At 38.2% G+C, this 16523-nt stretch overlaps 1 protein-coding gene across 1 annotated transcript; it reads right to left on the bottom strand.

Moving 5' to 3' along the window:
• Window positions 1–7867: 7867 nt before the first annotated feature.
• Window positions 7868–11102, bottom strand: LOC116247974 (uncharacterized). The gene is made up of 3 exons (XM_031620479.1): window positions 10692–11102; window positions 10515–10570; window positions 7868–8724 (listed from the first exon to the last, which is right to left on the bottom strand). The coding sequence occupies exons 1-3, from the start codon at window positions 10825–10827 to the stop codon at window positions 8443–8445; spliced, it is 474 nt and encodes a 157-aa protein (XP_031476339.1). The 5' UTR covers window positions 10828–11102; the 3' UTR covers window positions 7868–8442.
• Window positions 11103–16523: the final 5421 nt, after the last annotated feature.

Below are 16523 nucleotides of genomic sequence, written 5' to 3'. Positions count from 1 at the left end.
AAAAACATCCAGGCTCGTTTTTTGCATTTTTTTTCTCGTTTTTTCACATTTTTTACATGTTTACTTACCATATGTTTTTGTTTATAATTTTTACATTCTATTTTTAGTTTTTAAACTTTTTTTTTTATTTGTTAAAATTTTTCGAAAAAAACAAACTTTACTATGTAATAACTGAGAAAAACCTTATTGTTTAGAACATGGGAACCATAAGAGTTGCCTCGTGACCAGACTACATATAGAAGACGATAGGTGATTGAAGACCAGACGTATCCATCCACATCATGGCAGCTTACTTTGATACAATATCCCTTTAGTAGAAAATGATTCCTTCCCTGTAGTTAATTTTTTTTTCAACTTTGTCAGTCTATTGCAAGCTGCTGGTCACATGGGCCTGCATCGTCGATGGGGTTGCAGTTCATTTGTTATTTTCTGAAGCTTAGTCGGGCTCTTTTCCGATGAGGTTGGAGCAGTCATGGTGTGAAAGGACCCCATTTTCCGTGGAGTATGAGTATAGCAGAAACAGGGACAAAAGTTTCGCCGGAAAGCGGGTGGGAATGCGCCAAACAGAGTTTTTCCGTGCTGAGAATTTGCACCGGAAGGGTGATGATCAAAGTGAGGTAATTGGGGACAGGCACTGCCCAGTATCGACTTTATGCAACATTGTTGGATTTCGATTTCCCATATCAAGTGAGATAAAAAGGGGATGGATTTGATTGCCCTTGGCTGTGATTGCATGGATCAGATCGGTAGCTGATCCTCAGCTGTCTGCTGCCGGGTGAATGGGTTAACCATGAAACATCAAAATTTCTGAGACCTTTTTGTTCAGATCTTAGCATTTTGTTTTTCTAATCAACTTACAACAGTATAAGGGTGTTTAAAAGCTTTCTCAGTTCTAGCTGATGGCGGCCTAAAATGTTAATTAGTCCTGCAATACCAAGAAATGTTTGTCAAGTTAGAAAAATTATGTTGGTGACTTTTAAGAAATGCTTTTAACCATTTTGGACCTTAATGACTGCATCTGCAACTGGCACCACCAGTTATGATAATTAATTGTCTTGCTTGTTTTCTTTTGTTCGAGTAGAAAAGGGTCCGTCAACTCAAACCAAAGATAAATGACCAATTCAAGACCAATGTTATGACTATGTGAATCAATTGGCTTCAAAACCACAAAGGAAAAGGTAAATATGTATCCTACTGAACACTTGAAAACGAATAGGGAAGGCCACTTTTGATGCAGTAGTTATCTATATAACTATAGATGCGTCAAATAGAAGAAAAATCGAACCACAGGAAACTTTATGTCATGTTCAAGCAAAATTTTCTAGCTCTGCCACTGCATAACATAGGTTTAGAAATCATCATGGATGATTTGCTTAAGTTTCATGCGGATCCAAATACAGTTTGGTAAGCCAGATGTGGTCGACTTGTTTTAATTAGATCAAATCATATGATCGAAATCCACGGAAAATTTTACTGACCGTTGCTTCGCTCGCAACGCTCATGGTCGACTTCATCGGGGCGCAGTAACGAGCAGAAGCACGCTGTCCAGGAAGACGTCGGCTCATCGGAACCATCGTCGGCGTCGTCGAGGCCTGCCATTCCTCCAGCGTCATGCACCAAGACCTCAAGCCGGAAAACTTCCTTTTCAGGCACCTTCAATCTTCAGGCAGATTTCTTCTTGGTCTCTTTTCATTTTGGGAAAAACAAAGGGACTGAAGATGGCTTCACCTAGTCTGGGTAACAGGATGAAGGAGGAATGGAGGATCGTCCTCTCTCGGGCAGCTGAAAGTCGAACTTTCTATCCTTGGTCTGTGAAATTTGGTTTTGTTCCTTCTTCATCTCTTACCGCATCTTTTTGTGCCGCACAAAAGTATATCGTGCGTTAAGACATTGGACACAAAGTAAGATTTTCTCTGGGTCTCTTTTGTAGTTTGCCTTGCCGAATCCCTGCGTTAGATGTTTGCTCTCTTAAAACCTTCATGGCCATGAATCGTTTCTTCTCTCTGTAGTTCTTATCTTCACACGAGTCGGTTCCTTTTATCTGAGTTCTAATCTTGACGTTTGCATGTGCATTTTTCTAGTTGCCTTCACTTTGTGGGCACATGTTAATTTTAGTTATTGGAGGAGCTCCATCTTGATTTGGTGGATTGGAATTTCAACGGTCCAAATTGTTTTGCAGATTCTTAACTAGATTCAACGGTCCAAATTGTTTTGCATATTCTCTGTAACTAGATCAACGGTCCAAATTGTTTGCAGATTCTCTGTAACTAGATCAACGGTCCAAATTGTTTTGCAGATTCTCAACAAATACTGGATGTACATCCAACAGATTATAATCCAGGCTAAACAAACACTACCTGTTTCTAGAATAGGATGCAAATTCCCATTATTTTGATTCCAAGATTAAAAATCCTGTGATTTTGATCTCAGGATTTTAATCTTGTTCTGCGAAACCCTACCTAAGGGTAAATGGTTTTTTCTGCTGCCCTGAAGATAGGCCACTGTTCTTTTCTCCAGTGTGTCCACCAACCCCTAAGAGAAGCTACTGCTCTCTTTTGTGTCGACCATCCTGGTGGTTCACAGAACTTGCTTCGGAACTTACTATTATGGTTCATAAGAGACTCAAATGTGACAGTGATTCACAACAGTTTTTTTTAGCACAATTATTAGTCATTTGACCCAAACCAGAACCATTTCACCCCTTGGGTGCACCATGGGCTGCCACTCAGAACCCTAGTTAGATTCCAAGATGGACCCCACCTTAGGGCCCCACCCTCCTTTTTCTGGTACTACCTCACAATCTTGATGTCATAGCCCATAGTACGACTGGCAAAGGATTTTAACGGGAAAATAACGGTAAATAGACTAAATCTCGTGATAATTTATCTTCTTACTTTTCTGGTAATTATCTGGTTTAAGTAATGAAGAAAAAATTAATAGTTAAGACGGTAAACCTGTTTGGTTTGATGTCCCACTAAATCCATGTGTGTTAAATGACACATTGTTGCCAAAATCGTACTCGTTAGTGATCCAAATCTAAGCGGAATCCGGACCTGATTAACATGCACACTCCAAGTCAAGCTAATCAGAGATATTCTGATTTGATGTTTGAACGATCTGGTTACCTCTAAATCTGATAAACCTTCAATTAGGTCAAGTCAGAACTACTTTAGGTCCGAGTCCACAGAGTTGTATGATATCACATACCTAGAGAGGCGTAGCGCGACCGATCAGCAATGTGGCTCATGAAAAACAGGGTATGGGTTTAGAATCCAACTCGTAGTCACTGTCACGCTCTAATAAACTACTTTTATGGATCTCAAATGGTGGCATGTGCTACTATTCGAGGTTCTAAAACAGCTTTCGACCCTGAAGGGCAAGGTGGAAGAAGACCGGGGGTTCGGCCTCTCAGTCAGAGGTGCAGTTCTCTCCCTCTTACCTGAAAAAGACACAAAAAGAAGCAGAGCTGCAGTACTGTTCCTTCCGTGTGAAATACTGATCAGTTCAAAATTAAGTCTAAGAAACAAATGATACCATGATATAAGGATCGCCAAACTAAAAGCATCATGAACCTTCCAAAATAACGGCAATTCGTGTTACCATGCAAGGCCACCTTGAAATTGAGAAGTTACTGTTAATGGCGTCCAGTATGATGGCCCTACGTAGCTGCAGAAAGCTGGCAAGTTTCAGAACTTGTTTTCGAAATTTAAATGTTGAGGCCTCAGCTCAGTGAAAGGATAATGATGCACCAGTGGAGGTTTTGATCTGCGGAACTCTCAGTTATGTCTGCCTGCAAAAGATGGCCCTTATGGCCTGTCCTTATGTTGGATACCCTACAGTTCTCAAAGGCCAAATACCATGACTGGGTGCACGGTACTGAAGTAGAGGACCTCTGTTAGGCACATATATATACTTGAAGGGAGCTGTTTTTGTCAGAATCAACAAATTGAAAGGGAGGAAACATGCTTTGCTTTTCCTTTTCCATTCTTTTTATGTTACATGTACTTATTTGAGTTATAAGCAATTGATTAGTGTCATAAATTGTTGACATTTACTCATTTAAAGCAAATCCTTGGTCATCTTATTTAACCATAGTTAGCAGCTGGCCATAGTTATATTTTCAATCAGATGGGTTTTATATTGTTTGTGGAGTACTGTCCACATATGCCATTTTTATTATTTTCTTGGGTTTCTGTTGCAAAATGTGCTTAGTTTTAGAAGTTAAACATAAACTTAATCAATCACAGCATTGGGCTGTTGGTATCTTTTGTCAGCCTTAGTGAAGATATCTCTGTTCTTCTTGACACTACCAAAATACTTTGCTTTTTTTTCTTTTTCCCTTTCATTTTACTTGGGGGAAACCATCCCCAATAAGATTTCATTGCTCACACAGGGTGTAAAACCCACAATGTCATTCTCCTTTAACCCAAAGCTGTGCCGCGCATCGGCTTTTGCAAGGCGCTAGTGCCACTTAGATTTGAACTAGGAACTGGCCTCCTACCAAAATACTTTCTATCGTTTAATAAACAAGGCTCACTCTCGGCCCACACCAGCTCGCACTGGTTTGAGTTCTTGTACCAATATTCGCTTTTCCCACTGCAAGAGCACTCTTACGAAGAAAATTCGAGAGACTTGGTAACCTAATTAGCAGCTAGCATGAAAAGTTGTGTTTTTTCCTGACCTTCCCATGTTTTTCTTGTGTGACTACCATTGTTCTAAAGCCCATGAACTTTAAACTCCAAGCTTTATGAGGACAATACCAGTAAAAGCTCAATAAAATGAATGATTAGATTGGGACTTGATTGAAGGCTTTCAGATGAGGGGGAACTTGGAACTTGGGTGAGCTTACAGTTACTCCCTTCAACTCTGAACTCTGAAGTCTACACAAGTTAAAATGATCATGTGAACCTGGATTCCAGGCTTTCGACTTCGAGGTACCTCATGTGTACCTTGACATGGAGGCAGCTACACAAGTTAGAACGATCGAAACCCTAAACCGAGAGAATACTCAAAACCTATGTTTTATTATTTATCATGTTTAAATAGTTTTAACGGAACATAGCATAACTGGTCGAACTGACTACTTTACATGGTGGCATTAATATGAGTGTGATGCCTTATGGTGTTCGTTGCAGTACCTAAGATAAAATGTGCTTCTAGCCTTCTTCCTCTTTTTCAACTCTCGGTTCTTTGGGGTGAGGTGTTAGGTCATCGTGGTTCCACCACCACCTTTAAATTAAAGGGTCCTATGCTAACCTATAAAAGTAATAGGCATGATAAACAATTGGGCTGGTGTTTTTATTTGCTATTTTCTATCTTCATTTAAAAATTCATTGGCATTATATTTTTTTTTTAAAAAAAAGCAAAGAAATGCTTAAATCTTGAACCTTGCATCCGCAGGCATCGTTTTCATTCGAGGGTTAAGATGAGTTAGGGCTGGTACAGCCTATAAGAGAGCGATAACGACAACAGCAGTCTGGCTGTGCATATTATAGGCTGACCTCACTTACTTTAATTTGTTTATTGAAGTGACGGCACAAACCTTCCCTCTCTATCACACGCTTTCTCCTCTCATTCTCTCCATCTCTCTTTCTACATACACACACTTTATTCGTCATTTCAATTGTTAGACGTAGACATTTGCCTTTGTAAATTCCTTTGGAAATTACCGCGATTTTCATCCCATCACTTTCTTGGTTCTACCTTCCTTCTTATCTATCCTTTTCTTTCTTTTAAAAAAAACTTAATTTGAAAGTTCGCAAGGGTATACAATTAGAGGTAGATAATAAGGCACGTTCCTTGTTTAATTGCTATGTTCTGGTGCTTGAAGTAATTGAAAGCACTGTATCAAGTACATTGAGCCCGTATAAGGCACCGATGCAGCTCAGGACTTGGAGCACGAGAAATATAAGGCTAGGGTGTCAGTTTTTTTGTTTCTCGCTTACCCAAAAAATGTTTACGCTTACAAATCACCCAATTAGATTACGTATGAAATAAGTGGCTAAATGAAAAAAAAAAATTACAAACTTAAGCATGTTTTTACTGGACAAGTTGAGTATGTTTTTTTGCAAGAAGTTCAATTTTTTTAGAAACAAATAAATTTTTGAAAGAATCAAAACTGCAAAAGCTCTCATCAGTTGTGTACACCTAGTTGAGCCAGCAGCCTCTGGTTCAAACCTTGGAGGTGTCTGCCTATTGGCCAAGCTGGTGGATTACAAAACCTATGCGGTGCCGGGGAATGGTTTTGAGAGTTTTACGTCCTGCTATCAGCACGAGGGTGCTTCTCCCCCAAGTTTAAAAAAAAAAATGTTAAATGAATATAAAAAGATTAAGTTGTTTAAGGTCATTATATGTATGTGGTGGAGTCACATGTTGCCCACACCAGCCCCATAAAATCTCTTTGTTTTCATGCTAATATTTTATAAAATATGTTCATTTATATATAGCACTGTCCACTTTATATTTAGTTTCTCTCAGCCCAACATTCCTGGCTCCGCCGCTGGTCATTATGTTGTGGCTCTGTCTTTGCATGACATGCATACATGAAAACACTGTGTAAAAGAATTTTAATAAGGTTTTCAGAATTTCATTACTGACTATAGATCAGTGGTGAAGCGACATTGAGGTCAGATGGCACATGCACTCTCACTTCTTTCCAACTGAAAAAGCAAAAAAAAAAAAAAATTACATTGACAGTGCTGTTCCAAACAATGGGCATAAGTTCTTAGTAATTAAATTCTTGGCTCTGTCGCTGAATGGAATTATATGTGATCAACTAAAAGCTGTTTCTTCCAACGAATAATATTGAATGACACAAGCACCAACCCAAAAGAAGAATGAATTAGTTAAACCAGAAGGCCAGAAGCCAAGCAAAGTACTTGTCAATGGCAAAGCCTCGATTTGTTGATTACATGATTGTGGCAAGTCTCTAACCTTCATTAAATTAGAAACAAGAAGATGAACTGCTTTGAGACGTCCGGACGTTAAAAATAAATTCAAAAGCCTGTCAGGTTGCCTACATGTCGCGAAGCAATACAAAAGGGTCTCTTTCAGATATCATGTACAATAATACAAAAACTTTGTCGAGTTATCATGTTTACCAAGTTCATATCTATCGCAAATGCGGATCCGACGGCGGAAGAGGTCATCTAACTCCAACAATGTCTCTCGAGATCTTCACAAATGTCTTGGAAGACCCTACACGTTACTGTTGGAGTGGTGGTATCTTTTTGTTTTTTTTGTGTTCATGGAGCTTTTCTTGTTTCCTTATAATCCTTTTTTTTATATATATTCTGTTTTTAGATAGGTCGTTTTTTTAATTATGTTTTTCAATTGGCATTTAGGTGACAATTTAAGAATTACAAGAGAAGGTTGAGTGTTTCTAGCGGTGAAAAAGTTAAGTGGTGATTTGTTATTTACTCATTTTCAAATAGTATTTTGTGAGTTTTTAAAAGCATGTTTGGTGACATCCTAGATGCTTGTTTAAAAACTAAGGGGCCAATAGAAATAAGGTATAAATGTTTCATGAATCTGCGTTAAAATCAATATAAATTCATGTAACAAATGTCTAATATTTTATTTCAGCTTCAAGGTAAGTTCATTAAACACACATATGTATGAGGGATGGATGGTATGGCGACATGAATATTTTGTGAATGTCTCATGAATTTATCGTAAATCTTATAGCTCATGGAACAATAATTCTAATGTTGATAAATATATGCTCAATATTTTGGGTAAATTCAAGAAATACTCACAAAATATTTCTGCTTAGGCGTATTTGCTATTAAGGTATATATACCAAGTTTTTAGAACTATTTGAAGGACCATATTTTGGTCGTATCATCCTTAATTTGAAAGTGCCACGTAAAAACAGAACCTTCTTATTTTCTCGTTGCATCGAAATTAAAAGAAACATATTAGCAGACGACATTTACAACTTCAAAAAATAAACAAGAAATCAAAAGCTCATAAAAAAATATACATGGGATACAAATACTCCAAATTTTTAACCCTGCCTCTTTTTTTTTTTACCGCTGTAAAGAGTGTTACAATACCGAGGAATTTTGCCCTTCCCCAGAAGTTGGTGAAAAAGAGATGGCCGCACCAAATTGGCTGAGCGACAAAACAATGTATGACAACAAACGCCATACACATGCAACCCTTTCTCCAACACCTCCGTACGCGTATAAAGCCTGTACACAAAAAAAAGGGTACGCCCCCTCACGTGCCAAACATTGACACCACCCTGTCTTTCCTTTGATTTCCCGGCACCGCCCTTACTTCTCACTTATTCCTCTTCAGTACCTATGTTTTCTCAGTATTTTCATTCTCATGGGCCTTTAATTTGCGGACAAATATATGTCCCATGTGAACCTCTGTTTTGTGGATGGCCGGGGGCAGTTTTGGAATTGGGGCAGTCCAGAGCAGAATTGTCTATGTCTAGGGCAGGAAGAGCTTGTTCCTACACTTGCACCTCCAAGCCTCCGGGTAGTACTCAAGTGGGCTGCTCCGGCCTGGTTGGATTGGGACATGGACCGCCTGGCAAGGCGCGCACCCACCGCACTTGGCTCTACATGTGGGCGGCCATGACCCGATCAATTGTCTCTTCTTGCTCTTGAAATCTCTACTGCCGCCACCACCACCGCTGCCGCTGCCACTGCCGCGGTGGGGCAGCAAAGAAGGCTGCCACGTCTGGGACTCCTCCCGGCCCTGCACTCTCCACTGCAATGCAACAGCTTGGGTTAGCATTTCTTATGAATGAATTTGATTGGGCATATCCTTACAACCCAACCTTCCTAATCACTAAATAAAAAGATGGAGGGGAAGGGTGTATTTGTCATTTCAAGAACACGGGGCTGTCCGCCCACCAATAAAATAAAAGCCAAGATGCCATATTCGGCCAGGACAAAGGCTATTTTCACGGTGAGCAAGGCATCCAGATTGATGAATTTAGACAAAGGCCTTCAGCAGCAAGGACGACTGAAAGAATGGCAGCATACAAATTCATCCGTCGATTCATCATCAGGTAGAACTGAGGGGTTCATTCTAGTGTTGTCGATTTCAGATCAATCGGAGATAAAATCTTTTCATACAAAGAAAAAAAAAAAAACATGGGCTTGCACTGGCAATCCTCTAACTTAGATTTATTTTCCCTATATCTTCTGAAACTCAAACTCATGATCTCTTTCTTTAAATGCTGATCATTGCTTTTTCTATTGCTCAAATCATTAACTACCTGGTATCGGCACAGTTCTTGATCCTGCGAGCAAGGAGAAGGAGGGGAGTTTCAGCTTTAGTTTCATTGACCCTCACTGTTTAAGAACAATAGTCATATATATGACAATATTTGTACATGATTGATAGGCGCTGTGCCATCAAAACCACTAATTGGGTACTCACTTCATTAGGAGTCCCAATATGCTAGAGACATTTTAGTGTCTTGATTCTTTTACAAAACAAGAGATATGAAGCCCAATTTAGATGCCATATGCCCAATGTGATGCCTAAGGGGGGGCAAACCAAGGACAACTCTCAACTTTTTTTCTCTTTTCTGCTGAAGAAAAAGCGCTGATTAAGGCCTCCAAACTCTTGATTCCTCATCTTTCCTTGAAAAGTGCCCAAAGGCATGAACCCTAGATCTCCCCACCAGCAAAGTTTGGCACACTGCCATGGAGCCCAGCGATGGTCTTTTTCCCTATTGACCCACCTCAGCCTAAACATGCCTATTGCATGCCTAGCTACAAACGCTTTTGCACATCTACAGCTAGCCAGTGAGTTTCCAAGTTAGAGAAGTGCTACACTTTAATAAGGTACAGCAGTAGAAGAGCATTTTCTTTTCTTGGTAGAGAGGGATACAAAAAGGCTGTATAGTATAACAATGAATAAATAGAGGAGAGCATGTTGAAGATGCAGATTTTAGATCAGTTATTGTGTTTTGGTTCTTTACAAATACTAGATGGTCCAAGCAAATCTACCAACAAAAGAAATTAGACTAAACCCTAAGTTAACTGACTTAAGAAATGAAAATCAGGGTTTTTCTTCATTGGTCAAGAAGGTTTTAGAAAGAGAAAACAAAAGGGAGCAGGCACAAAGAGCCATGGGGACTCCCATATAGAACTCCAAGACTGCAACAATCCCCAAGACAAGAAACAGCACTAAATTTCATAAGAGCGCTCTGACAACAACCCCAATTAAAGGAGGGAAAGATATGCATGTCATGAGCACACGCTTGGGAAGGATATTTTAGGAAATTTTGGCAGGGAGCAGCAGAATTTCGACTTTGGTTTTGGTGAAAGGCAGTACCTTCCTTGCACTTAATGTTTAAGATTTCCTTCAAAATCTTTCTTGGGGTTCTTGAAGTTTTAGGAAAATGACCGAGTTGCCCCTGTTCCCTCTCTGACTATGGCTCTTCTTAATCAAACCCTAATCATCTTGATTAAATATATAAACAAACTTAACATTCTCACTGAAACTGTAGACAGAGAAGATCCTAGAGGGGAGACGACAGGCACCTCTTCGATTAGTCTCTGAATTTGATGCTGGTCAGTTTTCACCATTAATGCAACACCTGTTGACACACAGCGAGAGAGAGAGAGTGAGTGAGGGAAAGAGAAGAGGGAGGTGGGGAGGTGATTAATGGAAGCAAAAGATAGTCAAGGATTTAATGGGCGGGGAAGAAGGCTGCTCACCGGGAGGCCGTCTTCTATTGTCCACCACCACCGTCGCCGCCGCCGCAGCAACTAGGATCAGGATCACAGCTGAGAGGAGAAGGATCCGCCCGATGCCCGGTGTCCAGGCGGCCTTCCACCATCCTTTTGCAGCCATGGCCGCTGAACTGTGGCACCAAATAGAGAGGAGGAAGGAGGGCGGATGGCGTCTATGCTTCTTCTTCTTCTTCTTCTTCTTTTCTCTCTCCCTCCTTCTCTCTCTCACTCTCTCTCAAGGAAGACCAAGAAAAAGAAAGCTTATAGATGAAGGGAGAGAGGGACTAGTGAAGACGGGAGAAGTTGCAGAAACGATAGTCTGAGACAGTAACGGCAGTCAGAGAGAAAACAGCGAAGAACAGATGCGGAGGGAGGCAGGGAGAAAGGAAGAGGAGACAAAGAGTATAGGCTCGATTGAACTATTATTGGTGTTTTATCTCTTTTAAAAACTTATTTTTATTGTTCCCTTTTTGTTTTTGTTTTTCATTTTTTTCATTTCTGAGGTGATTTTTACATGAAGTTCTCTCAGTCAATGGCGGATATTAATTTTTTTTTCCCCAATATAAGAAAAAAGAAAACCGTGACTGGCATCAGACACGAGTGGGATTGCTGATTGGGGGTTTCATCTGTCAAATGACTGAAGTACCTCCTCATTTACGGTAACATGACTTCATGCTTTATTTAAATTGTTTTTTATTATTATATTAGAACAATGTTATTTATATAAGCTCAAAATACCAAAAATTAATATCTATTTCATGTAAAGGCTAACAACCAAATACACTTGGAAAAAGTCTTAGACACTTTTCTGCAGTTCATGGACGTTGAAACCTTGAGAACTAAAAAGAGAGAGTCAAAGGCATGGCAGTTTGGTTTTCTTCACTCGATTCGAAGGTAAACTCTACACTTCATAACCCTTTTTATTTATTTAGATTATACTTTTATTATTATATTAGAAAAAAGCTGTTTTTCTAAGCTCAAAATACCAAAAAATTATTATTTATTTCATGAAAAGGCTAACTTTACTTACGAAGGACAATAAAAAACACTTGAAAAAGTCTTGGACCTTTTAACCTTGAGAACTAAAAAGAGAGAATCGAAGGCATAGGACTTAGAAGTCTGGTTTTCTTCACTCGATTCAAAGGTGAGCCTACACCCTCGTGATATGGAGCACAATTTCAGCAATCCAACACTACTTTAGAAAGAAGTACGAATAAAACAAAGGGAGAATAACGGGGAGAGAGAAAGAGAGGGAGAGAGAGAGAGGGTACTGTTAGATGGATAATATATAACAACTTAGAATTTTTCATTTTTTCTAGATAGGCTGTTGAGAGAAAAGCCAGAAGAAAAATGTGATGGTGTTTTTTTGTCAGCTATCATTAGTTCACTTTTTTTTTTCTATTTTTTTTTTATTGTTTTTATCTCAACTGCCTATCTTAAAGGCTAAGATTTTTGTTGTTCATATAACATCTAAATGTCTAGCACGTGCAAATAGCTATACTAAACCTTTATATAACATATTTAGTAGAAACTAAGTAAGCTGTTAATTATAATAGTAGAGATTTGGTTGAAAATCTGGAAATCAAGTAATTCAAGAAGTTGAAATATTCTTCAAATGAGACAAGGTTCCTCGTTTAAGGAAATTGATCAGTTTTCTTTTTCCTCTCTATTTTGTTCTTATTTGAAAATATAGATAGTTTCCATATTTTTCAACTTAATCTCCATTGTCTACTCAAATGATTCCTTCCGGTATATAAAGTTCAAAATAACTACCTATGTTCTTATGTGTGTATATAAGAGATGAATTCATCTTGCTATTCAAAACTCCATTCAATCACGGCAGCTAACACGATTAAACTCATCGCATGATTGCATCGGCTATGTGCTGTGAGAGGTTGAAGGATTTATCTACTCAAACACATAGATGAAACATAAAGGGCAAAGTACAAAGTTATATATATATATATATATATATATATATATATATATATATATAAAGTTTAATTTTTCAAAATAATGCCATGTTTGTATCTCATTAGTGTTGGTAAAACTAGTATACTTTTTTACGGCAGGCAGACTACCGCTCTTCGATTTGAACGTACATGGAAAAAAAATAAAAAGGATCACACTTTTCAAAAAAAAATGAAACTATAAATGTGAGGCCCTCGTCTGCGAGATTATTAAAGTTTCGGTCGTACAATACAGATTATGCCTAAAATCTCGTAGCTAGATGAAAAATTTCCTTTTCAATAAAAATGTCCAGTGATTTGACAAGTTCGAATGACTCGTGACGAAATGAATCACGCTGTCACAATTGTGATTGGAAGATGAAGAATTGTTTGAACGATTAAAATGCAGGTTCCATATTTCTCCACATTGTTGCTATTGCTAACAAATTGTGAGAAATGTTAAACATCAATAAAGCATAAAAGTATGTGTCCCTTCATCTGTCACTTATAATATTATTCTACGTATCAAAAATGGCATGCCCATGTGACGTAGTATGACCCTAGTTTTGTACTGGCATGAAAAAATTGAGAACAATTTGTGCATAATATAAAATTGTTTTTTGGGGAATTTCATTTAACAGCCCATCCTTTGGCTGCAATTCTCAGAAAAGGGGTTCATGTTTAAGAGATTCTTGAATGAAAACCTCACTTTTATTAACAACTAACAAATAAGTGCAGCCTTTCATCATTATTTTGCAACCAAGTTTAAAAGCACTATGAAGAGTGTAAAGGAAAAAGGAAAAGCAGGTTCTTGACTTGAAAATGGAGCCTTTTCTATTTCAAACACGGTAAAATTTTACTCAAGACATGCAACTTCATTGCAATCTCAAGAGTGTGAAACCCTGAGCTTGGTACTCTTGCTTTTGAGGTCTATGCCTGCTTTAGCTTATATAAACCCACTACATCGACTTCCTTTGAACAAACAACATACCTTTCATCTCTTGGTTGGGGAAGGCGGGTTCTATGTTCGATGTCTAACACAAGCCATGTGTTCGACCATGCTAGGAGAGGGATATTTTCATTAAACAATGTAATTTTTTTTTTGTCCTTATAAAGGGAGTTCTCTTTTTACATTATGTCTGCTCAATCTCAGCCTTTAAAACAAAGTCCCATGTTAAAAGATTAGCATATTTGTTGATCAATGAGGTTATTAAATTTACAACCAATCGATGGGCTTTAAAAGAAAATTTTCCCTACTATATGGGGCTCTTATTTCAAATCCAACTATTAATGATTGAAAAAAGTGGATTCCTTAGCGTGTGATGCAATCCTGGACAAGGAGGCAGACTCACATAATTCATTGGCTTTTCGAGGGGCCCCTCACTAACTTTGAACAATCTTTTGGTACCATGTAGCAAGTTGTGAGACCCGTAATGAGATTTTTTATTCCTTTTGATCTTGGAAAAACCCCGACCAGATTTATGCATGAGATCAGATCTACTTTTCCAATTGATAGTCATATGTCAAGCCGACTAATCAGGCTAACGGGGTTTAATGGGAAATCAAAGTATACTTATAAACTAAACAGATAATAAAAAACTTTAGCCTTTCAAACTTTTCTACATTGGTAGATGAGAGAAAACAATGAATAAAATGTGTGAAGGAATACTAGACGAAAAAATGTCCCATCACTTTTTCTTTACTTGTTTTTCTCTCGTCCTGGAAAAGATCAAATATATGATTGTTCCTTATCAGTCTTAACTTCTAACTAGTTAGGACATACCATTATGCATATACATACACACACATACACATATATTTATATAATGAACAAAAAGAAACCAATATAGTTATGAAGAGCCAAACAATCTATTCTCAAAAACATAGACGTAGATTCTACATGCCACGAATTTTAGTATGCTACATGTATTCAATAGTTCGAAAATGAGAATTTCATGAAACATAAAAGTTTTATGTCTACAAATCATTGAAATAATGAAAAAATGATCTTGTAATAAGGATTGCAGTCTCAATTAAAACTTTCCTTGCAGTTTCGTGAAAGAGAACTTATCAATGTAAAAACTGGGTGCAAAAACTGATCAAGGAAAAAAATTTCAGGAAAGCTGGATGACATGGGGCCTAAGTTAAGGACAAGAGAATGAGATTATTGATCTCAATCAAGCGCATAAGATGGACGAGATGACAGCATATAGTAGGATACATGGTCATGGCACGTCCAATACAAAGATGCATCAGTGATAGCTACGGAGGACCGCAAACATATTAATGTTGACAATTGATTAAGTTGGTACCAATAAATTTAAATCGATAGTGAAATGACTAACCTTCAAATCCATGTCGTTTTCAAATTTGAATCATTTTCTGGTACTGTGGATTGAATCTGATCAAGTCCGTGGGCAATCAAATTCCGGTAACTCAGCTCCATGCTCGACCGATTCAATAGACAAACAAAGGTAGAGCGACAAGATGCATGTATAAGCGAGCTAAGCTGTGTTTGGCAGGCTGGGCTCAAGTAAAGTCCCAGTTGACTCTTCAAAAGAGCTGGGTTTTGAGTTCAAAACCCACTAGTGTCCTCATTAAATAAAAATTTATTCAGTACTCATCTCTGCTAAACTTGGGTCAACCTTAGCTGATGTGTTCAAGTCTTTCTAAGAGCAATCGAGCCGAGCTCAAGCTAGTGAACGCGGTGGAGTTGGACTTCAGTTTAAGCCAAGAGTTGCGCAGGAACTTATGGAGCTGGGTCCGACCAATGTGGTACACTAGAAAATCGACTAAGCTCAACATGTATATATGTCTGTCCTTGCATGAGATCAGTCCACATTGTGATGTTGGGATTACATGGGCGGAGTTAAGGTAGGGCTCGCATGGACCCTGGTCCCACCTCAAAAAAAAAAATTATATATTTTATATAAAAATTTTGAAAAATGATATTTCGACCCTAATCAAAATTTTAAAACTTTAATTTCACCCGCCTCATGAAAAATTGATTGAAGACGGACCCCAACCTACAGAAAACCTTACTTGAGTAGAGGGTGGCTATAAATGATCTTGCCATTTATAAGAGAAAAGTTGAGTGATTTAGTGGCCGTTTGATAGCCTCGAATTTGATATCTTCTGACGATCTTAAATTTGACGTTTTCTCAATGAGAATAAGCAAAATAAAGATCTTAAGTGTGTATCATGTCCAAAAATGCATCGTTAGTATGATGAACTGTGCATCTTACCATGAAACTTTCGCTACATCAACAAAAGCATTCGTCACGTCTACAACAAATCAATGGATTTCAATAAAACAACGTTTTCAAAGGGGCGTGAATAACTTGGCTTCTCCTAAATTATTTATACAAAATGACAACTAATTTAGGAGTGATTTTATTCATTTGCCCATGCATCAATATACAATTAAATTCAAAGTATTTTCATTTAACCCCATTTTGTCATCTTCTCCAAAGTTGGATGAACAATTAATTTTAAAACATGAACACATTTCGGTCATTTTCGAGGATACCTCAATCGAACGCTTGGGAGGTAGGGCTGCACACGAGCCGAGTCAAGCCTGAGCTTGGCCAACTCGAGCTTGACTCATCTCAAACACGCGAGCTCGAGCTATTTATAACAAGTTTGAACTCGACTCAAATATACAAATCAAGCTCGAACTCAACTCGTTTAACTTATTTAACTTGTTTAGACGTCAAGTCATTTAACGTTAACGTGTGTAACTTGAGAAACCGGTTTTGACATAGTACCTGAGAAACCGGTTTTGACATAGTACCGGTTTGAGAGTCGAATAAAATATAAACTAGTTGAGTTTCTAAAACTCTAACTCGATTCGCTTATCATTTCAAGT

Source organism: Nymphaea colorata, chromosome 1, assembly GCF_008831285.2.
Source record: "Nymphaea colorata isolate Beijing-Zhang1983 chromosome 1, ASM883128v2, whole genome shotgun sequence".
Classification (NCBI taxonomy): Eukaryota; Viridiplantae; Streptophyta; class Magnoliopsida; order Nymphaeales; family Nymphaeaceae; genus Nymphaea; species Nymphaea colorata.
Note: the sequence above shows the minus strand (reverse complement) of the source record. Positions and strands in the feature narration are given on the sequence as shown.